The 22,665-nt window shown below is 53.1% G+C and overlaps 2 protein-coding genes across 2 annotated transcripts; one reads left to right on the forward strand and one right to left on the reverse strand.

Annotated features, from left to right (window-relative positions):
• The first annotated feature begins 2,736 nt into the window (after positions 1-2,736).
• Positions 2,737-13,286, forward strand: TRIM72 (tripartite motif containing 72). The gene is made up of 7 exons (XM_012469954.3): positions 2,737-2,991; positions 3,417-3,813; positions 7,976-8,071; positions 8,181-8,411; positions 9,765-9,787; positions 11,369-11,487; positions 12,653-13,286. The coding sequence occupies exons 2-7, from the start codon at positions 3,424-3,426 to the stop codon at positions 13,225-13,227; spliced, it is 1,434 nt and encodes a 477-aa protein (XP_012325377.1). The 5' UTR covers positions 2,737-2,991; positions 3,417-3,423; the 3' UTR covers positions 13,228-13,286.
• On the reverse strand, positions 4,643-5,723 carry PYDC1 (pyrin domain containing 1). Its single transcript, XM_012469955.2, has 3 exons — positions 5,331-5,723; positions 5,014-5,055; positions 4,643-4,839 (listed from the first exon to the last, which is right to left on the reverse strand). The coding sequence occupies exon 1, from the start codon at positions 5,614-5,616 to the stop codon at positions 5,347-5,349; it is 270 nt and encodes an 89-aa protein (XP_012325378.1). The 5' UTR covers positions 5,617-5,723; the 3' UTR covers positions 4,643-4,839; positions 5,014-5,055; positions 5,331-5,346.
• Positions 13,287-22,665: the final 9,379 nt, after the last annotated feature.

Raw genomic sequence — 22,665 nt, forward strand, 5'->3', positions numbered from 1 at the left:
AGGTGTTCTGCCCGCCTTGGCCTCCCAAAGTGCTGGGATTACAGGTGTGAGCCACCACACCTGGCCAGGATGATGTTATTTATCCTCATATTGTAACTGAAGGTGCTGAGGCTCAGAAAGGCAGGTGATTTTCCCGATGGTACCCAGCATGAGCTCGTGAAGTCAGCATTCAGGACTTGCTTCTGTAGCAGCTCTGACTGGGGCTTCCTGGCCTCTCTCTGCATATATCCACTAACCAGGTGCTCTCACCTTCCAAGGCTCTCATTGCTTGAGCTGTTGGGAAGCTTTCCCTTAGGCTGCTTCCTGGGTGTGACCCCAACCTCACCACAAAGTAACTCCTTGATTGCTGGAGCCAGATTGCTTCTCCTGGGGCAAGAAGCACCATAGACACTTAGCTCCTGTGCCCCATGGCCTCCCTGTAGGATAGTGGAAGCGTGTTATGAGGCTTTAGGGAAGTGCTGGAATCTGTCCCCAGTGAGCGCTGTAGGTCCCAGGGAGCCCGTAGGGTCAGCCACACTGGTTCATCACCCCCTCCTTCCCTGCACATGGCTTCTTGCCGCTTCTTGTTCTCAGTCTGCTTAAGACAATTACTGTTCCTTCCATGGGTCAGAGGCCAGTCCTCGTCCATCTGCAGAGAAGGATTGAATTGACTATTACCCACCTGTCTTGGATACCTGCTCCTATGGATGACAGCAGGACCTTCATCCCCGGCTTGGCAATGATGGAAACTCCAGATGAGATCTAAGTTCCGGAAGTTGCGTTTTTGAGCCTGAGCACCTTGTGGTTTCAGAGACCAGCTCCAGATATACCCTCTTTCTCACCCTCCTCCTGTTGAACACAAGGCTGAGTCTGAGCCATCAAGAATGGAAAAGAAGAAATCAGAGGCTTTTAGCTAGGCATGCTGGCGGATGCCTGTGGTCCCCGTTATGCAGGAGGCTGAGGTGGGAGGATTGCTTGAGCCTGGGAGGTCGAGGCTGCAGTGAGCCATGATTGCACCATTGCACTCCAGCCTGGGTGACACAGTGAGACCTCAGATACTTAAAGACAAAGAAGGCGGGGACACAAAACTTCCCTGGGGGCCGGGCACGGTGGCTCAAGCCTGTAATCCCGGCACTTTGGGAGGCCGAGGCGGGTGGATCACGAGGTCAACATGGTGAAACCCCGTCTCTACTAAAAATACAAAAAATTAGCTGGGCATGGTGGCGCACGCCTGTAGTCCTAGCTACTCGGGAGGCTGAGGCAGGAGAATTGCTTGAACCCAGGAGGCGGACGTTGCAGTGAGCCGAGATCGCGCCATTGCACTCCAGCCTGGGTAACAAGAGCAAAACTCCGTCTCAAAAAAAAAAAACTGAAAGTAAAATTGAGAGACATCACATGAGGTCAGGAGTTCGAGACCAGCCTGGCCAAAATGGTGAAATCCCGTCGCTACTAAAAATACAAAAATTAGCCAGGTGTGGTGGCGGGTTCCGTAATTCCAGCTACTTAGGAGGCTGAGGCAGGAGAATTGCTTGAACCTGGGAGGCAGAAGCTGCAGTGAGTTGAGATCATACCAGTGCACTCCAGACTGGGAGACAGAGTGAGACTCAGTCTCACATACACACAAAAAAAGTGAAGGTAAAATAATTTTTTTCTTTTTTAAATAATTTCAACTTTTATTTTTTATCTTTATTTGTTTTCTTGAGACAGGGTCTCACTCTGTCACCCAGGCTGGAGTGCAGTGTACAATCTCGGCCCACTTCAGCCTTCGCCTCCCAGGTTCAGGTAATCCTCCCACATCAGCCTCCTGAATAGCTGAGATTACAGGCATGCACCACCACACTTGGCTAATTTTTTGGTATTTTTTGTAGAGATAGGGTTTTGCCGTGTTGTGCAGGCATTGTGAACTTTTATTTTATTTTATTTATTTATTTTTAGACGGGCCGCCACGCCTGGCTAATTTTTGTATTTTTAGTAGAGATGGGGTTTCACCATGTTGGTCAAGCTGGTCTCCAACTCCTGACTTCGTGATCCGCCTGCCTCGGCCTCCCAAAGTGCTGAGATTACAGGCGTGAGCCACCTCGCCAGGCCAGTTGAGTTAATTTTTATATATGGTAAAAGGTAGGGGTCCAGTTTCATTCTCTTGCATGTGGCCAGCCATTTATCCCGCAGCCACTTAAATAAATAATATTTCAGTTGAGATTTGAAAGGTACACATACAGGAACCAGGGCAGAATTGAGTTCTGGGCTGCAGGCTCTGGATTCAGTTCATTCATTTATTCAATATCTCTCTATCAGTCATTCTCCAAGCATTTAGAGAGACCTTCTTCGCCCCAGGGCTTGTTCTGGGTGTACTGGAGAGACCAATGTGGGAAAGACCCTCCCCTCAACTCTGGAGGAGTAAAACATTTCAGGGTGGGGTGAGGTCCTGCCCTCCTGCAGGTGGGGTAATCCTGTTAGAGTGGCCTTGGTCAGCCATAAGCTTGAGGAATGAGTGGACCACAGGCTGGAGAGGGGCTGCGGGCAAGGAGGAAGGAGCTGGAGAGTGTAAAGGTGGGAGTGGGGGGAGAAAGGGGAGACCCCCCTCAATTTTCTGTTTTTTTTTCCGTGGTGTGAGAGGCCCTGTCTCCCTGCTGGCTCTGAGCTCTAGCTCCAGGCTGGCGCAGAGCGGACAGTGGATGGGCCAAGACAGGTGGACCTGGCATGTGATACGTGCCCGGGGACAACTCAGCCCTTACTTTTAGAACGGTTTCCAGAAGTGATGGGAGGGATTGGGCAGGGCAGCTAAATATAGTCCAGGGGCCTGGCTTAGTCTGGGAGGGTCTTCCGCTGAGCACTGTGTGCCCATCACGCCGAGTGTCCACTGCCAGCTGCCCCTGTAAGTCCCCGTCCTTTCTTGGAGCCTGCTGCCTGTCTCAGATCCTTGGACACAGCCCTGACCCCCGTCCAGCTAGGCCCGACCCTGACCGGTTCTCCTTCGAGTCTCTTTTCGGCCTAAGATCTCCAACCAGACCTGTGAGTCCCAGGGGCTGGAGAGACGGGGGCGGGGAGGGCTGGGGATCGTGGTAAAGTGGGAGAGGGGAGTCTCAGAGTGGGGGCTCTGGGGAATTTGGGGCAGGGGCTGAGGTCAGAGGGTGGGACCTGGGGCTAAAGCGAGGGCAAGGACAGTGGGCTAGACCCTGGGCTTGTGTTCAGGAACTGAGGTTGACTGATACGGCATATTTTTGGGTCTGGAGCTGAGAATTGCCATGGAGGCTGCTTTTGGGCCGAGACCGAGTTCGTCTTCCCCCTGGACCGTCAGAGCCCCATCCAGTGTAGGATGTGAGGTCTTTACAGGCTGGTGCTTCTTCCTGCGGGGCGGCGGGGCCCGGCCTTAGGCTGGGGCTGGGCCAGGAGCGCGGCGCCGTGAGGTCCCCCTAACCGACTTTTCCTCCACCCAGGTCCGCCATGTCGGCTGCGCCCGGCCTCCTGCATCAGGAGCTGTCCTGTCCGCTGTGCCTGCAGCTGTTCGACGCTCCCGTGACAGCCGAGTGCGGCCACAGTTTCTGTCGCGCCTGCCTGGGCCGTGTGGCCGGGGAGCCAGCGGCGGATGGCACCGTTCTCTGCCCCTGCTGCCAGGCCCCCACGCGGCCGCAGGCACTCAGCACCAACCTGCAGCTGGCGCGCCTGGTGGAGGGGCTGGCGCAGGTGCCGCAGGGCCACTGCGAGGAGCATCTGGACCCGCTGAGCATCTACTGCGAGCAGGATCGAGCGCTGGTGTGCGGAGTGTGCGCCTCACTCGGCTCGCATCGCGGCCACCGCCTCCTGCCCGCCGCCGAGGCCCACGCGCGCCTCAAGGTGCGGGATCCACGCGCATCGGGGTTGGAGGGGTTGTTCGGTGGCGCCAGGCCTGGCCGACGGGGAGGTCGCTGCACTGACTTGGATTCTGAGCCTCTAGAGAGGCTCCCGAGCACCTGCAGTTGCGGGGAGCGGGGGCGGGGCGAAGCAGCCAGGAAAGAGGGTCTGAGGCGCTGAACGCGGGGCTGGTAGAGGAAAGCCGCGCGGGGACGGAGCCTGGCTAGAAGGGCGCTGAGCAAACCTAGGTTTCCAGGCCTGAACCCCTCGAGGGACCTGGAGATGGGCGGGCGAATCCCCGGGGCGGGTCTGATGGGCGGGGCGGAGCCGGGCGGAGCGGGGACTGGCCAGCCCCCGCGGCCCACGCGCGTATTCGTGCACCCGGTGGGCGCGTCGGACTGGCTCCCCGCGCGGCGCTGGCCCTCTTTGGACTGGAGGAGCGGCGTTTGGGAGAGAGCTAGGAGGCCGGGGCGGGCCTGTCCTGATGTGCTCAGTAGAGGCCCACGCGCCCCTGAAGCTGCGGAACTTGGGCGGGCCTGATGGGCTCCAGGCTGGCCTTACCGGAAGGGAGGTGGGAAGGGCCAGGTACGCCGGGGTTTGCACACGTGGGCGCGGGCCCAGCGTGGCACCGAGAGCCCCACCCAGGATGCTTTTCTGGGTGTAGCTAGAAGTCCCGAAAGCCTTGGGAGCCCACGCAGTTGTGTGCACCAGGACATACCCAGCAGAGATACCGAGACACGGGCAAATAGAGACGCGTGCACACCGGCTGGGGCGTGTTATACGTGTGGCAAAGCACACGCGTTATCTACGAGTGGACACATGTGCGCGCAGCCCCAGGAAAGTCTCCATGAATGTTTATTGGGCAGTGGAAGAATAAACGCCAGGTGCAGGGCTGGAGGAGGCGGGATCTGGAGGCACGGAGGCGTCCTCGGTCTCCGAGGTGGAGACACTGCCATTGTATTCCGCGACTGGTGCGCGCGCGGGGCTGGCTTTACCAGCGTTGCACTGCTCCTCCCCTTGGCCCGTATCCTAGAGGGGGTAAACCACCGTCCTTTCGTTGGTATTCGAGGCCCCATACTTCCCAGGGGCCCAACCTCTCAGTCCCGCCAGCTCCTGCCTGGCCCAGTTCAGCTCAGTCCTGGCTGGTGGTCTCCTAGCTCAGGGCAGGAGCCTCTTCCCAGGAGCCTTCCCATCCCAGCTCACCTGTGCTTATGCCCTGGAACTCCCAAACTCGTCCGTGTTTATCTGCGAAGAGAGCACAGAACCCGTGGAACAGAGCAGGGCAGAACACTGCCCCTTTCCAGGCAGCCCAACAGCCTGGAAAGGGTCAGTGGGGCAAGATGCAGCCCTCCTGGGGCTCTCGGCAGCCCAGCCCTTCGCCACCGGGAGGGGCTGGCCGGAGGTCTGAGGGAGGACCCCAGGAGGGAGCCTGAAGGAGGAGGAAGACAGGAAGGCTCTGGGCGGGACCCAACGCCTGGGTCCTTGGTGAGGAAGCGGAGTTGGGTCCCGAGACCACGTACCAGCTCGGAGTGGCCCTCACGCGGCCCGCTGCAGCCGCTCCGCCTCCTCCTGCATGCCCATGTCGAGCAGCACGGTCACGACGAGCTTGGTTGCGTAGTCCTCGCGGTAGAAGGCGACCAGCCTGTCACTGAGGTCCACGATGTCCAGCTGCCCGATCACGCCCCTCGGGATGCGCTGAAAGCCCTCGCGAAGCGGCACGGTCCCCAGCTTCATCTTGAACTTCTTGAGCTCCTCCGGGGTCAGGTTCTCCAGCACCTCCAGGATGGCGTCGCGCTTCGTTCCCATGGCTCAGCCTTGCGCCTCTGAGCGTCCGAGGGCCCTGAGCCACTAGGCCCTACCTTTCACACAGCAGGAAGAGCCGCCGCCCCTGGGGATGTCCCGGGGAGGAGACTGATCTGGCAGCTCACGTGCAACCCTGTGGCTCTTGCTGGGAGGGGACTCTGCAAACACCACCTTAGAGGGTCCCCCAGTTTCCCCTGGGAAAGTGGGGGGAGCCAAATTGTTGAGGTGGGGATTGCTGTTCCCAATCTGCAAAGGAGGAAACAGGTTGAAAGTTATGGAGGCAGGAATGGAACTGATTCCAGGGCCAAGCACCTCCCAGCAAAGAAGTGGCTTTGTAGCCTGGCATGCTTGCTCATCCCTGTGGTGCCAGCTACGGGCTGAGGCAGAAGAACTGCTTGAGCCTGGGAGTTCGAGGATGCAGTGAGCTGTGATCATGCCACTGCACTCCAGCCTAGGGGGGGAAAAAAAAAAGAAGTAAAGAAGTGGCTTTGGCAGGAGTAGAAGGAGCTCTCCTATATTTGCATATGTGCATTTCAGGTCTTGAGTAAGATCTAGACCACAGAGTGTTTGGTTGGTCTATAAGGGAACATTTAAATTAAATTGCCTGCCCCCCCTCCCCCAACTCCAAGCCCATATGTGTACAGGTAGGCTGACTTGGGGGGTCAGGCTGACTGAGGCTGGTGTTCTGCTTTTTTTTTTTTTGAGATGGAGTCTTTTTTTTTTTTGAAACAGAGTTTCGCTTTTGTTACCCAGGCTGGAGTGCAATGGCGCGATCTCGGCTCACCACAACCTCCGCCTCCTGGGTTCAGGCAGTTCTCCTGCTTCAGCCTCCTGAGTAGCTGGGATTACAGGCACGCACCACCATGCCCAGCTAATTTTTTGTATTTTTAGTAGAGACGGGGTTTCACCATGTTGACCAGGTTGGTCTTGATCTCTTGACCTCGTGATCCACCCACCTCGGCCTCCCAAAGTGCTGGGATTACAGGCGTGAGCCACCGTGCCCGGCCCTGAGATGGAGTTTTAGTCCCATCGTACAGGCTGGAGTGCAGTGGTGTGATCTCTGCTCGCTGCAACCTCCATCAGCCGGGTTCAAGCGATTCTCCCTTCTCAGCCTCCCTAGGAGCTGGGATTACAGGTGTGCACCACCACGCCCAGCTCATTTTTGTATTTTTAGTAGAGACGATGTTTCGCCATGTTGGCCAGGCTGGTCTCAAACTCCTGACCTTGTGATCCACCTGCCTCGGTCTCCCAAAGTGCTAAGATTACCAGCCTGAGCCACCGCACCCAGCTGGTGTTCTGCTTTTAAGTACGAGAGGAAACCCAGGAGTAGGGGAAGGCTGCCTTTCTTCTTTCACACATCCTTCATGTACTTGCAACAGACCCCCCTGAGGTCTGTTGTGTGCCAAGCTCTGTGCCTGCCTATCTGGTAGGGGAGATCAAACCTCACTGGTGTTTGACATCCTCACAAAGACCTGTGCTGTGGGGCTGACTGCTGAGCACACAGGGTCAGGGAAGGCACGACCAGGGAGGGGTCAACAAAATAGACAAGGGGCTGGGGGTGTGGTGGCTCATGCCTGTAGTCCCAGCACACTGGCAGGCTAAGGTGGGAGGATTGCTTGAGGCCAGGAGTTGGAGACCAGCAGGGGCAACATAGTGAGACTGTCTCTATAAAAATGTTTTGAAAAGTCATGGCCTGGCATGGTGGCTCATGCCTGTAATCCCAGCACTTTGGGAGGCTGAGGTGGGTGGATTACCTGAGGTCAGAAGTTCGAGAACAGCCAGGCCAACATGGTGAAACCCCGTCTCTACTAAAAATACCAAAATTAGTCGGGCTTGATGGTGTAGACATGTAGTCCCAGCTCTTGGGAGGCTGAGGCAGGAGAATTGCTTGAACTTGGGAGGTGGAGGTTGCAATGAGCCGAGATTGCGCCACTGCACTGCAGCCTAGGTGACAGAGTGAGACTCCATCTCAAAAAAAAAAAAAAAAAGAAATTCGCTGGGCATGGTGGTGTGTGCCTATAGTTCCAGCTATTTGGGAGACTGAGGTAAGAGGGTCAATTAAGCCTGGGAGGATGAGGTTGTAGTTAGCTGTGATCATGCCACTGCATTCCAGCCAGGGCAACAGAGCGAGACCCTGTCTCAAAACACTAAAAAAAAAAAAAAAAAAAAAAAAAAAAAAACAGGCAGGGGAAGCATCTGAACCTCAGGAGTAGCACTAGCTGAGGCCAGGAGGTTTGGGGATGGGAAGATGGCTGGAGGAGGAGCTGGCCACAGAGGTTGAGCCACAGAGGGCAGGTTTAGATGGCAGGTGTGGGTTTGGGGTGGGCGGCATCCCCATCACTTCTCCATGCCTCACCCCCAGACGCAGCTGCCACAGCAGAAACTGCAGCTGCAGGAGGCATGCATGCGCAAGGAGAAGAGCGTGGCTATGCTGGAGCATCAGCTGGTGGAGGTGGAGGTGAGGGCTTCGCGGGGCCGAGCCTATGTGTGTGTGTGGTGGGGGGCGCCATGCTAGGGGTCTCCAGCCAAGAGCCTTTATCCTGTGGATCACCGCCCCATCCCTGCAGGAGATGGTGCGTCAGTTCCGGGCAGCCGTGGGGGACCAGCTGGGCAAGATGCGGTTGTTCCTGGCTGCACTGGAGGGCTCTTTGGACCGAGAGGCAGAGCGTGTGCGGGGCGAGGCAGGGGTCGCCTTGCGGCGGGAGCTGGGGAGCCTGAACTCTTACCTGGAGCAGCTGCGGCAGATGGAGAAGGTGCTGGAGGAGGTGACCGACAAGCCGCAGACTGAGTTCCTCATGGTGAGCACTGGATGACCTCCTCTCCCCTCCCTGCCTTGGCCCCCTGCTTAGGCCCCAGAGACCTTATCCCATTATCAGATAGGCCCTGAGTGAGGTGGGCATAAGCTAGCATCACGTATCTGGGAGGGGCAGGCCTCAGGACTGCTGTATGGTTGTTTAGGTTAAGCACTGCACAAGGGCATTGTATTAAGTGAACACCATTTAAATCATAGACATTGTAGGTTTATATATTTATTAGGACACTTTCTTTTTTTAAGTCAGGGTCTCACTCTGTCACCCAGACTGGAGTGCATGGCATGATCATAGCTCACTGCAGCCTTGACTTTGTAGGCTCAAGCATTCCCCCCATCTCAGCCTCCCGTAGCTGGCACTACAGGTGCATACCACCAAGCCCAGCTAATTTTTTAATTTTTAGTAGAGATTGGGTCTCACTATGTTGCCCTGGCTGGTCTCAATCTGCCTGCCTCGTCCTCCCAAAGTGCTGGGGTTGCAGATGTGATCCAGTGCACCCAGCCTATCAGGAAATCTTCTAACAGGTGGAATCAGAGTTTCTCGGAGGAGAGGATACCTTTTTCTTTTTTTTTTGAGATGGAGTTTCACTCTTGTTACCCAGGCTGGAGTGCAGTGGCGCGATCTCGGCTCACCGCAACCTCCGCCTCCTGGGTTCAGGCAAATCTCCTGCCTCAGCCTCCTGAGTAGCTGGGATTACAGGCACGCACCACTGTGCCCGGCTAATTTTTTGTATTTTTAGTAGAGACGGGGTTTCACCATGTTGACTGGGATGGTCTCGATCTCTTGACCTCGTGATCCACCCGCCTTGGCCTCCCAAACTGCTGGAATTACAGGCGTGAGCCACCACGCCCGGCCACGAGGATACCTTTTTCTAATCCACATAAAAGTGAAGGGGTAGGGGTGGCCTTGAGTTCTGGGTTTCTTTTTTTTTTTTTTTTTTTTTTCTGAGACAGGGTCTTGCTCTGTTGCCCAGGCTGGAGTGCAGTGGCATGATCTCAGCTCACTGCAACCTCCACCTCCCGGGTTCAAGTGATTCTCCTGCCTCAGCCTTCTGAGTAGCTAGGATTACAGGTGCACGCCACCACAACCGGCTGATTTTTTTTGTAATTTTAGTAGAGATGGGGTTTCACTCTGTTGGCCAGGCTGGCCTCAGGTGACCCACCCACCTTGGCCTACCAAAGTGTTGAGATTACAGGTGTGAGCCACCTCATCCAGCCTCTTTTGGCTTTTCTGATTCTTCCTGACGTCACACTCAGCGTTCCTAGCTGTCTGCCCCATCCTCAAAGTCTCCAATGTCCCCACCATCAGCTTCACCACCATTCTCTTTTTCTCTCTCTCCAGAAATACTGCCTGGTGACCAGCAGGTGAGAGCAACGTGGCCCTGCCCCTTTGCCCGACTTGTCCCAGTCTTCTAGGGACAGCAGCCGGTTCACTCTCCACTCACCAGTGTGCCTGCACACCTGCAATTCAGTCCGCTGCCCTTCCCTGCCTGAACAGGGTTGTAGACAGAAATGATCTAGACTGATGCTTTCCCTCAGGGACCTGCTAGACTGGTGCCTAGAGACACATGGGTGGGGACACAGGTGTCATTGTGTGCTCAGTGTGTCCGTGGAGGGAAAGGGGTGGTCAGAGAAGGAGTGGACATTTGAGTTGGGTCCTGGAGGGATGGAACAGGAGTTGGCTAGGCAGAGCGCTCAGAGAAGAAGGGCATTGTGGAGAGAAGGGAGTTGGGGGGAGAAGGGAGTCGGGGGGAGAAGGGCACTTTGGGGAGTGGGGAGAAGGGCGTTTTGAGGAAAAGGGCAGGGCACTTTGGGGAGTGGGGAGAAGGGTGTTTTGAGGAGAAGGGCAGGGGTGGAGAGAAGGGAGTTGGGGGGAGAAGGGCACTGCTCGCAGAGGGAACAACTGCTGCTGGTGAGTGGGAGGAAGAAGCTGGGGTGGTAGATGCATTTGTGCTGACAAAGCTGGCAGACTGGGACCTTATCCCAACAGAAAGATTATAAAAAATGTGGTTGGGCCACACCAAGCACTTGGGAGGCTGAGGCAGGCGGATCACTTGAGGTCAGGAGATCAACACCTGGCTAATTTTTAACACAAAAATTAGCCTGGTGTGGTGGCGGACTCCTCTATTCCCAGCTATTCAGGTGGCTGAGGCAGGAGAATTGGTTGAACTCGGGAGGTGGAGGCTGCAGTGAGCCAAGATCGTGCCGTTGCACTCCAGCCTGCGTGACAGAGCCAGACTCAATCTCAAAAAAAAAAAAAAAAAAAAGACCAAAATGAAACAAACAGTGGTAAAATATATGTAACTTAAAATTGACAATTTTAAGTTTTTTTTTTTTGAGACAGAGTTTCTTGTTGCCTGGGCTGGAGTGTAACAGCACAATCTTGGCTCACTGCAACCTCCACCTCCTGAGTTCAAGTGATTCTCCCACCTCAGCCTCCTGAGTAGCTGGCATTACAGGTGCCCACCACCAAGCCCATATAATTTTTGTATTTTTAGTAGAGATGGGGTTTTGCCATGTTAGCCAGGCTGGTCTTGAACTTTCGACCTCAGATGACCTGCCTGCCTTGGCCTCCCAAACTGCTGGGATTAAAGGCCACTGCGCCCGGCTTTTTTTTTAAGACAGGATTTTGCTGTGTTGCCCAGACTGGACTCAAATTTCTGAGCTCCAGTGAGCCTCCTGAGTCAGCCTCCCTGAGCAGCTGAGACTACACCGCACCTAGCTCATTTTAAGCATTTTTAAGTGTGCATTTAAAATTCAGTGGTGCTAAGTACATTCAATTGTACAACCATCACCAGCGTCCATCTTCAGAACTTTCTCATCCTCCCAAACCGAAACTCCAAAGGAAGAATTTTGAGCAGGGTTGTGATGTGGGGAGATCCTAGAATCCTCCCAGCCCTTGTCCTCCCCCTCACAGATCCCTCCTCTTTACCTTCCCACCCTCAGGCTGCAGAAGATCCTGGCGGAGTCCCCCCCGCCCGCCCGTCTCGACATCCAGCTGCCGATCATCTCAGATGACTTCAAATTCCAGGTGTGGAGGAAGATGTTCCGGGCTCTGATGCCAGGTACCGGGAGGGACTGGCTCAGGTTTGTGTGTGACCGGGTGGTTGATGGAAGGCCCTACCTGGAGAGGCCTCCCAGTCGCAACTGGGGAGGCCACTGAAGGAGGTACCCATTGCCCCTTTGCCTCTGGGGTTCCCCCTGTCGAAGTCCCCTTAACCTGCATTGGGAGGAGGACCTTTGAGGGCATTTGCAGTGGGTAGTTGCTGTCAGTGGTCAGGGACGATGGGGCCTGGGTCTGAGCCACTGACTTGCTGTATGATCTGTGGTCAGTCCCTGCTCCTCTCTGGACAGTGTAGACGGTAAATCCTGCCAGTTAGGGACTGAGGATCTGCAGAGCTCCTGGAACCCTGGGGGCTGGCCTGGATCAGAGAGAAACTCTGGTGGCCTGTGGCTGGGGAGGCCCAAGGGCTCAGTTCCTCCTCCGAGAGCTTGATGATGCAGGTGACAGAGCTCTGGGACATACACATTGCTGGGGCAGCCCTTCCTGCCTCAGGGGAGGTGGGAATGGAGACAGCCCCATTTGGTTCAAGAGAAAACTAAGGCCCAGAGACTGGGCCGAGGCTGATGCGAAGATCGGGCTCCTTGACCTTGGGCCTTATTTGGGCCTCAGATGGCGAGTTCCATGTCTTGTACCAATTTAGTCCTGTCCGCCAGGCTCGGTGGCTCATGCCTGTAATCCCAGAACTTTGGGAGGAGGCCCAGATGGGTGGATCACTTGAGCCCAGGAGTTTGAGACCAGGCTGGGCAACATAGTGAGACCCTGTCTCTACAAAAACTTAAAAAACTTAGCCAGGTGTGGTGGCAGGTGCCTGTACTCCCAGCTACTTGGGAGATGGGAGGATTGCTTGAGCTTGGGAGTTGGAGGTTGCAGTGAGCCGAGGTCACGCCACTGCACTCCAGCCTGGGCAACAGAGCGAGATCCTGCCAAAAGAAAAAAAAGAAAGAAAGAAAAGAAAAAATGCAGCCGTGTCTGCAACCCTAGAGGGAAGCAATCACGGCCTCATCTCACAGCTGAGCAAACTGAAGCTGAGTCAGGTGTGGGCTGCTGCCCAAGCCGGTGAACAGAGATGCAGGGAGGATTAGGGAGACAAAGCTGGCCTGTAATTGGTGGGGAGAAGGCCCCAGCGAGGCAGAAACCCAGCGTTCTGACTGTGGTCTCTCTGGCAGCGCTGGAGGAGCTGACCTTTGACCCGAGCTCTGCGCACCCCAGCCTGGTGGTGTCTTCTTCTGGCCGCCGCGTGGAGTGCTCGGAGCAGAAGGCGCCGCCGGCCGGGGAGGACCCGCGCCAGTTCGACAAGGCAGTGGCGGTGGTGGCCCACCAGCGGCTCTCGGAGGGCGAACACTACTGGGAGGTGGAGGTGGGCGACAAGCCGCGCTGGGCGCTGGGCGTGATCTCGGCCGAGGCCCCCCGCCGCGGGCGCCTGCACCCGGTGCCCTCGCAGGGCCTGTGGCTGCTGGGGCTGCGCGACAGCAAGATCCTGGAAGCGCACGTGGAGGCCAAGGAGCCGCGCGCGCTGCGCAGCCCCGAGAGGCGGCCCACGCGCATCGGCCTCTACCTGAGCTTCAGCGACGGTGTCCTCTCCTTCTACGACGCCAGCGACGCGGACGCGCTCGTGCTGCTTTTTGCCTTCCACGAGCGCCTCCCTGGGCCCGTGTACCCCTTCTTCGATGTGTGCTGGCACGACAAGGGCAAGAACGCCCAGCCGCTGCTGCTCTTGGGGCCCGAAGGCGCCGAGGCCTGAGCCTCTGGGTGGGCGGGTAGGGGAGGGGCGCAGGGGCCTGGGTAGGAGCTTAGATCTCCTTGGTCGGGTCCGAAGGGAAAAGGGTGGCAGGGGGAGGGGGGCAGGTTGCCGGAGCCCAGGGGACTGGGAATTGGGGGTGATCTCCCGGAATTCTGACAGTCATGCGGGTTGGCGGGCGCTGTGGCTCACGCCTGTAATCCCAGCACTTTGGGAGGTGAGATGAGCGGATCACCTGAGGTCAGGAGTTCAAGACCAACCTGGCCAACATGGTGAAACCCTGTCTCTACAAAAATTAGCTGGGCACCGTGGTGCACGTCTTTAATCCCAGCTACTCAGGAGGCTGAGGCAGGAGAATTACTTGAAACCAGGAGGCGGAGATTGTAGTAGGCGGACATTGTGCCACTGCACTCTAGCCTGGATGACAAGAGTGAGACTCTGTCTCAAAAAAAAAAAAAAAAGCATAGGGATTGGCATGGCCTGGGACGGCCCGTGAGGGGTTGGGGTGAGGGCTTGGGGTGATACTGGGGACAAGACCCAGCGGGGCAGGGATATCTGGAGTCAGGCCAGTGGGGAAATCAGAATTTAGGAGCCAGGGGCCCTGAGAATTCCAGGAAGAAACTAGGATTGATGGAGGGAGGGACTGGGCCACGTGTGGCAACTGACCGGAGGAGCTTCAGTCTCACACTCCCCTCCTCCTTAGGCCTTGGGGCCTTGGCTCCAGACTCACCTTACCCAAAGGCCTTCCCCTAGTTCCCCACCTTAGGCAGGCATCAGAATCACTTTTTTTTTTTTTCTGAGACAGAGTCTCTCTCTGTCACCAGGCTGAAGTGCAGTGGTGTGACCTCGGCTCACTGCAACCTCTACCTCACGGGTTCAAGCGATTCTCCTGCCTCAGCCTCCTGAGCAGCTGGGACTACAGGCGTGCGCCACCACACCCAGCTAATTTTTGTATTTTTAGTAGAGACGAGGTTTCACCATGTTGGCCAAGATAGTCTTGATCTCTTGACCTCGTGATCCGCCATCCTTGGCCTCCCAAAGTGCTGGGATTACAGGTGTGAGCCACCACACCCTGCCAAAAATGTTCATTTCTAGCATGTTTCCCAGGTGATGCTGCTGGCCACTGGGACTCCCGCTGGGGGAAGCTCTGACCTGGTGCACACCCCATTGTGTTATTCACTCTCCATGTAGATTAAAGAGAGGTATAGATGCAAAATATGTTCCTCCAGTCAAAGACATGTAAGGTTCGCGCCGGGAGTGGAAAGAAAGAAACATTAACCAAAACGAAGACATTTAACTGCTGGGCGCTCATGCCTGTAATCCCAACATTTTGGGAAGTTGAGGCGGGAGGATCATTTGAGGCCAGGAGTTTGAGACCAGGCTGGGCAACATAGCGAGACTCTGTTGCAACTAAAACCAGAAAAACATCAAAAAGAAGCCACTGGAAAACTGCCAGAGACTATTCTAGGTGAATCAACAACCAGAGACTTAACTTGCTTTGCCTCTGGGATCTGTTTATCAAGCGTCTGGAGCATTGAGGAGTCCACCAGGTTGCCAACCAAGAGAAAGAGCCTGATGCCAAGCTTACGCTGGGCCCTGCTGCTCGTGGGGAAGAGAAGATGCCCCACGAGATCTCCCAGAACCAGCCGCTCCCCACTTACTTGCTGGTTCACCGCTTCTTTGGTTTTAGTGCACAGGGCATTTCTTGGGCTCTGGAGTAACCACTGAGGCCTGAGTGAGAGTCCCTCTTCCCGGCAGGGAGAGGCCTTTGGGGATCCAGGCAGGTGGGGCCGGAGGCTCCTCCTCTTGTCTCCTGAGGGAAGACACTGGCCTGGGGCCAGTCATCCTCATGGGGAGGGTGTGCTGGTGGGATGGGTGGAAGGGCCTGGGGCTGTGGCAGCTGCTACCATTGTGGGGGTTTTCTCGGGAGATGGTGGGTATGGGACTAAGGGTGAAAGGGAGGTGTGATTTGGGTAAGAAAGGCCTAAGGATCTGGCAAGGGAAGGTGGCACACTGGGTGTGTCTCCCAGAGGGAGGCCGTGGAGTCCTGGCTTCTGGAGGTAGAAGAGAGGAAATAAAACAATATAGTAAAGGGATTATTTGGTTGTAAAATCCAACACCATAATAAAACTATTATATTCTGACTCCTTCCTCATTAAATCTTCGTGAAAGACAAATGATCTGTTGCAAGGCCTCCTAATTGCCCTCTAGCCTTTAATCTTGATCCGGGTAATGTTTCCAAAAATGCAAATGTGGTTATGGGACTCAGTTGCTCAAAACTTTCAACTCCCTCTTGCCGGCAGGATAAAACCCCCAGTCTCTGGCTCAGCGTTTGAGCTGTCCTGCCTTTTTTTTTTTTTTTGAGATGGAATATTGCTCTGTCGCTCAGGCTGGATGGAGTGTAGTGGTATGATCACTCCAACCTCCACCTCCTGGGTTCAAGCGATTCTCCTGCCTCAGCCTTCCCGAGTAGCTGAGATTACAGGTGCCCAGCACCATGCCCAGCTAATTTTTGTATTTTTAGTAAAGATGGGGTTCCACCATGTTGGCCAGGCTGGTCTCAAAGTCCTGACCTTAAATGATCTGCCCGCCTCAGCCTCCCAAAGTATTGGGATTACAGGCGCGAGCCACGGTGCCCGTCCCCTGCACTTCTTTTTTAGGGATGCTGGTTCCCTCCCACTCATCCTTCAGGGCTCTCCTGAAACACCACCATTTCCTGTCCTCTCTTGACCTTCTAGACCTCCAGGAAGAATCAGTTATTCTCCTCTCTGGATCTCCCAGCATCTCCTCCACCTCCACCGTGTGTGGCCCACGGCATTGAATTGTCTACACACAGGTCATGGGTGTCTAAGGAGGGATCGTGATGTCTGAGACCCCAAAGCCTGCTTCTGAGGAAATGGGTACTCTGAGAAGCAGATGCCAAGATAGGATTAAATGGGCAGAGATTTTAGGAGGGAAGATGGGGAAAGTCATCAGACTGTTTCAAGTCTGCCTCTGCATGCGGGAGAGAGGGAGGGAAGGCTCTCGTGGCGTCTCCTGCAGCCAAAGCCACGGTTCAAACACTCCTGTGCCTCCCGGGACCTGCGCTGGCTTTAGTCTCCCTGCAGAGCGGAGTAACGTATGTGCTTTTTTTGTTGGAATTATATCAGGAAACTTTCTTTCGGAGCAGCCACAGGTTCTTTCTGCGTACAGTTGCAGCTTGAGCTGTGTGCATTGAGAAAAATGGCCTATGGCTGACTGGGTGAGGTGGGCTTTATGGGAAACTCTGCCTAATCCAGGTGGTGCTTGTCGGGTGGGGCTGCTTGACCAGGCAGGGTCTCCCTGGGGATGTAGGAAGGTGAAATATGAAGAGAGAAGGGAGTTCCTCCAGCACTTATGTCCTGAAGCACCAGCATCCCCTCCGTGAGTCCCTCCCCTCTAAAGCAATGCTGGAAACCCCCAGTAACAGGCTGCCAGGACATTTCCTGTGCCCTCTGACATCTTTAGGTAGCACAATAGCAAACTTGACCCTGGCCATGTTCATATAGCAAATTAAACAAAACCATGATAAAACTGCAAGCAAGAACATTTATTGTGGCTGAGAGCGGTGACGCAACGCCTTTAATCCCAGCACTTTGGGAAGCTGATGTGGGTGGATCACCTGAGGTTAGAGACCAGTCTGGCCAATATAGTGAAGTCCCTTCTCTACTAAAAATACACGATTAGCCAGGTGTGGTGGCTTGCCTGTAATCCCAGCTACTCCGGAGGCCAAGGCGGGAGAATCTCTTGAACCCGGGAGGGGTAGGTTGAGCTGAGCTGATCTGGCCACAAAGGACCCGGGTCCACAGGCCCATGATGCATCTTGGAGTATTGGCTTTATGCCAAGATTATTATTCTTCTTGATATTGGTCATGTTCCTATTAAACAGGACCGGGTGTGGTGGCTCACGCCTGTAATCCCAGCTTTTTGAGGGGCCAAGGTGAGCAGATCATGAGGTCAGGAGATTGAGACCACCCTGGCTAACATGGTGAAATCCCATCTCTACTAAAAATACAAAAAAATAAAAAAATAGCCAGGCATGGTAGCATGTGCCTGTAGTCCCAGCCACTCAGGAGGCTGAGGCAGAAAAATCGCTTGAACCTGGGAGGTGGAGGTTGCAGTGAGCCGAGATTCCACCACTGCACTCCAGCCTGGGTGATAGAGTGAGACTCCATATAAAAACAAACAGAGTACAAAAAAAAAAAAAACAAAAAACAAACAGAGTACAAAATCTGCATGAATTTTCAAGATAAGCCGTGTCCACAAAGTTTTGTACTGGTGCTGGCCATTTGTATAGGCCTTCAGACCCCCAAAAATATGAATTCTTAAAATTATTATTATTATTTATTTTTGAGACAGGATGTCACTCCATCACTCAGGCTAGAATAGAATACAGTGGTGTGATCTCTGCAGCCTCCACCTCCCGGGCTCAGGTGATCCTCCCTCCTCAGCCTCCCAAATACTTGGGATTACAGGCACACACTGCCATGCCCAGCTGATTTTTTGTTTGTTTAGTAGAGATAGGATTTTACCATGTTGCCAAGTCTGATCTCAAATGCCTGGGTGCAAGTGGTTCACCTGCCTCAGCCTCCCAAAGTGTTGGGATTACAGGCGTGAGCCACTGCACCTGGCCTAAAAATACTTTCTTGCTAAAAATGCTAACCATCATCTGAGTCTTCAGTGAGTCATAGTCTTTTTGCTGGTGGAGGATGTTGCCTCAATGTTGATGGCTGTTGACTGATGAGGATGGTGGCTGCTGAAGGTGGGGGTGGCTGTGGCAATTTCTTAAAAGAATTTCTTAGGCTAGGCACAGCGGCTCGTGCCTGTAATCTCAACACTTTGGGAGGCCGAGGTGGGTGGATCACGAGATCAAGAGATCGAGACCATCCTGGTCAACATGGTGAAACCCTGTCTCTACTAAAAATACAAAAAAATTAGCTGGGCATGGTGGCACGTGCCTGTAATCCCAGCTACTCAGGAGGCTGAGGCAGGAGAATTGCCTGAACCCAGGAGGCAGAGGTTGCGGTGAGCCAAGATCGTGCCATTGCACTCCAGCCTGGGTAACAAGAGCGAAACTCTGTCTCAAAAAAAAAAAATCAACTGGGCGTGGTGGTGGGCACATGTAATCCCAGCTACTCAGGAGGCTGAGGCAGAAGAATCACTTGAAGCCAGGAAGCAGAGATTGCAGCGAGCTGAGATCTCGCCATTGTACTCCAGCCTGGGTGACAGAGTGAGATTCTATCTCAAAAAAAAAAAAAAAAAAATTCTTAAAAGACAAGAATGAGGCTGGGCGTGGTGGCTCACACCTGTAATTCCAGCACTTTGGGAGGCCAAGGTGGGTGGATCACCTGAGGTCAGGAGTTTGAGACCAACCTGGCCAACATGGTGAAACCCTGTCTCTACTAAAGATACAAAAATTAGCTGGACGTGGTGGCAGTTGCCTCTAATCCCAGCTACTCAGGAGGCTGAGGCAAAAGAATTCCTTGAACCCAGGAGGCGGTTCAGTGAGCCAAGTTCGCACCGTTGCACGACAGCCTGGGCAACAAGAACAAAAGTCCATCTCAAAAACAAAAAAGATCTAAAAGGCAAAATGACTCCTTGACCCATGAGCTGCAGAATAGATGTTGTGTTAGCAGGTGTATTAGTCCATTCTCACACTGCTGTGAAGATATACCTGAGACTGGGTAATTTATAAATAAAAGAGATTTAATCGGCTCATGGTTCTGTGGGCTGTGCAGGCTTCTGCTTCTGCTTCTGCTTCTGGGAAGGCCTCAGGAAACTTACAGTCATGGTGGAAGGTGAAGGGGAAGCAGGCACATCTTCACATGGCTGGCGGGAGGTGGGGGAGGTGCTGCACACTTTTAAACAAGCAGCACTAGGGGATGATGCTAAACCATTAGAAACTGCCGCATGGGCCGGGTGTGGTGGCTCATGCCTGTAATCCCAGCACTTTGGGAGGCTGAGAAGAGCGTATAAGGAGGTCAATAGATTGAGACCATCCTGGCCAACATGGTGAAACCCCATCTCTACTAAAAATACAAAAATTAGCTGGGTGTGGTGGCCCATGCCTATAGTCCTAGCTGAGGAAGCCGAGGCAGGAGAATCGCTTGAACCCGGGAGGTGGAGGTTGCAGTGAGCAGAGAGATCACGCCATTGCACTCCAGCTTGGTGACAGAGTGAGACTCCGTCTCAAAAAACAAACAGAAACTGCCTCCATGATCCAATCACCTCCCACCAGGCCCCTCCTCCAACACTGAGGATCACAACCTGACGAGAGATTTGGGTAGGAACATGAGCCAAACCATGTCAGCAGGCATGGAAACAACACCGATCTGTTTGTACATCTCCAACAGACCTCTTGGGTAACCAGGTGCATTGTCAATTAGTAGTAATATTTGAAAGGCATCTTTCCGACCAGATGTAGTGGCTTATGTCTGTAATCTCAGCACTTTAGGAGGCTCACTTGAAAGCCCAGGAGTTTGAGACCAGCCTGGGTAACATAGCAAGACCCTGTCTCTACAAAAAATAAAAAAAATTAGACAGGCAATGGTGGCACAAACCTGTAGTCCCAGCTACTTGAGGGGCTGAAGCAAAAGAATTGCTTGAGCCCAGGAGGTTGAGGCTTCAGTGAGCTATGATCACACCACTGCACCCCACCTGAGCAATGGAGAAATCAATCAATCAATCAATCAATCTCTTTCTGAGCAGTAGTTCTCAACAGTGGGTTTAAAATATTCAGTCAACTGTGCTATCAACAGGTATGTTGTCATCCAGGCTTTGTTGTTCCATTTATAGAGATAGGCATAGTACATTTAGTATAATTCTTAAGGGGACTAGGATTTTTGGAATGGTAAATGAACATTAGCTACAACTTAAAGTCACCAGCAGCATTAGTCCCTAACAAGAGAGTCAGCCTGTCCTTCAAAGCTTTGAAGCCAGGCATTGACTTCTCCTCTCTAGCTGTGAAAGTCCTAGATGGTGGGTTCTTCTTGTAATAGAAAGTTGTTATGTCTATATTGGAAATCTGTTGTAAGGTGTAGTCACCTTCGTCAATGATCTTAGCTGGATTTTCTGAATAACTTACAAGTTATCCCAGAAAAGGTTTTCAATTGATTTTGCCTAGATCCATCAGAGGAATCACTATCTATAGCAGCTCTAGCCTTATGAATTATATTTCTGATTTTCTTTAGACAGTCTTGCTCTGTCGCCCAGACTGAAATGCAATGGAGCGATCTCAGCTCAGTGCAACCTCGGCCTCTTGGGTTCAAGCAATTCTCCTGCCTCAGCCTTTCGCATAACTGGGATTACAGGTGCCCACCAGCACGCTTGGCTATTTTTTTTGTATTTTTAATAGAGATGGAGTTTTGCCCTGTTGGCCAGGCTGGTCTTGAACTCCTTACCTCAGGTGATCCACCTGCCTTGGCCTCCCAAAGTGCTGGGATTACAGGCGTGAGCCACCATGCTGGGCCATGAAATGTATTTCTGAAGTAATAACACCTGAAAGTTGAAATTACTGCTTAGTCCGTGGACTGCAGAATGGATGTGTGTTTCAGGCATGGCAACTGCAAAGTTCTTTGAACTGGCTGCACCACAGGCCATACCCTAAGTCCAGCCATGTAGACCCCTGTGACCCACACGTACACCTCTGGATGTTCTCCCAGAATTAGAAAATCTGAAATAACTGGAGGACCATAAAAAGGGGAAGAATGATCAACCCCTGTGGTGCCTAATTAACTTGAGACATTCTTCTGTCGTTCCTTATTCCTGCTTCAATTGATAAAGCAACTGGACTTTGTAACCGACCTTGGTCAACCTGTGACTCCAGACCCTACAACCCCCTCCCAGCTTGCAAAAACCACCCTAAACGGTAACTTCTGTAACTTCCCACTACCTACCCCAAACCTATAAAACCAACTCCTATCCCACCACCCTCTGCTGACTCTCTTTCTGGACTCAGCCCACCTGCACCTGGGTGAATAAACGGCCATGTTGCTCACACAAAGCCTATTTGGGAGGTCTCTTTATTTAGAGTGCTTGTTTTAACAAAAACACTAATCTCCTTGAACTTCTCCATCAGAGCTCATGGGTGACCAGGTGCCTTGTCAATGAGCAGCAAACTTTTGAAAGAAATCTATTTTTCTGAGCAGCAGTTTTCCAGAGTGGGCTTAAAACACTCAGTCTTTGGCTGGGCACATTGGCTCATGCCTGTAATCTCAGCACTTTGGGAGGTTGAGGAGGGTGGATCACTGAGGTTAGGAGTTTGAAACCAGACTGGCCAACATAGTGAAACCCCGTCTCCACTAAAAATAAAAAAATTAGCCAGGCACGGTGGCGCATTCATGTAATCCCAGCTACTGGGGGAGGGCTGAGGCAGCAGGATCGCTTGAACCTGGGGTCGGAGGTTGCAGTCAGCCAAGATCATGCCATGCACTCCAGCCTGGGCAACAGAACGAGACTCTGTTTCAAAACAAAACAAAACAGCAAAAACTACTCAGTCAACCGTGCTGTAACCAGATGTGCTGTCACCCTGGCTTTGTTCCATTTCTAGAGCACTTCCTGTGTGGGTTTAGCACAAAGTGCTGAGCCACCCCGCCCAGCTCGTATCTCAGCTTTTGACACGCCTTCCTCACTAAGCTTAATCATTTGTAGCCTTTGTTTTAACATGACCTTCTTTCACTTGAACACTTAGAGGCCATTGTAGGGTTACTGTTCTAATTTCGATATTGTTGTATCTGAGATAATAAAGAGAGGCACAAGGAGTGGGAGAGAGACGGGGAACCACCGATCGGTGGCGCAGTCAGAACAACACACACATTTATCCATTATGCTCGCCATCTTATATGGGTGAGGTTTGTAGCACCCCCAAACAATTACAATAGCGACTTCAAAGAACACTGATCACAGATCACCATCATAGTTAGAATGATGAAAAGCTTGAAATATTGTGAGAATTACCAAAATCCGACAAAGAGAGGTACAGTGAGCACGTGCTATTGAAAAAATGGCACTGATAGATTTGCTTGACACAGGGTTGCCACAGACCTTCAATCTGTAGATAATGCATTATCTACGAAAAGTGATAAAGTGAACTCCGATAAAACAAGGCACATCTGTACATAATCACATCTTACAGATAAGGGTGTACAGGAGCAGCCACAGGAAACGGATGTCTCAAACACTGAACGCAGGAGGAAGAGGGGTTTATTGTTATTATTATGGCCAGGAGCCTAGACGATAATTTGTCCAAAACCCAGCTCGTCTAACAAAGGGAGGTTCAGCCTTTATATAGGCTTATACTTTAGCTATTACAGGTGAAAGAATCTTAGATTCATAGTTTTAGGACTCACATATGAAAAGGTTTTGGTTTACAGTTTCAGGAATCACATGTGAAAGGGTTCCGGTTTACAGTTTTAGGACTCACAT

The sequence above is a fragment of the Aotus nancymaae genome, unplaced genomic scaffold, assembly GCF_030222135.1.
Source record: "Aotus nancymaae isolate 86718 unplaced genomic scaffold, 86718_ANA_hifiasm-v0.15.2.pri h1tg000049l, whole genome shotgun sequence".
Lineage (NCBI taxonomy): Eukaryota > Metazoa > Chordata > Mammalia > Primates > Aotidae > Aotus > Aotus nancymaae.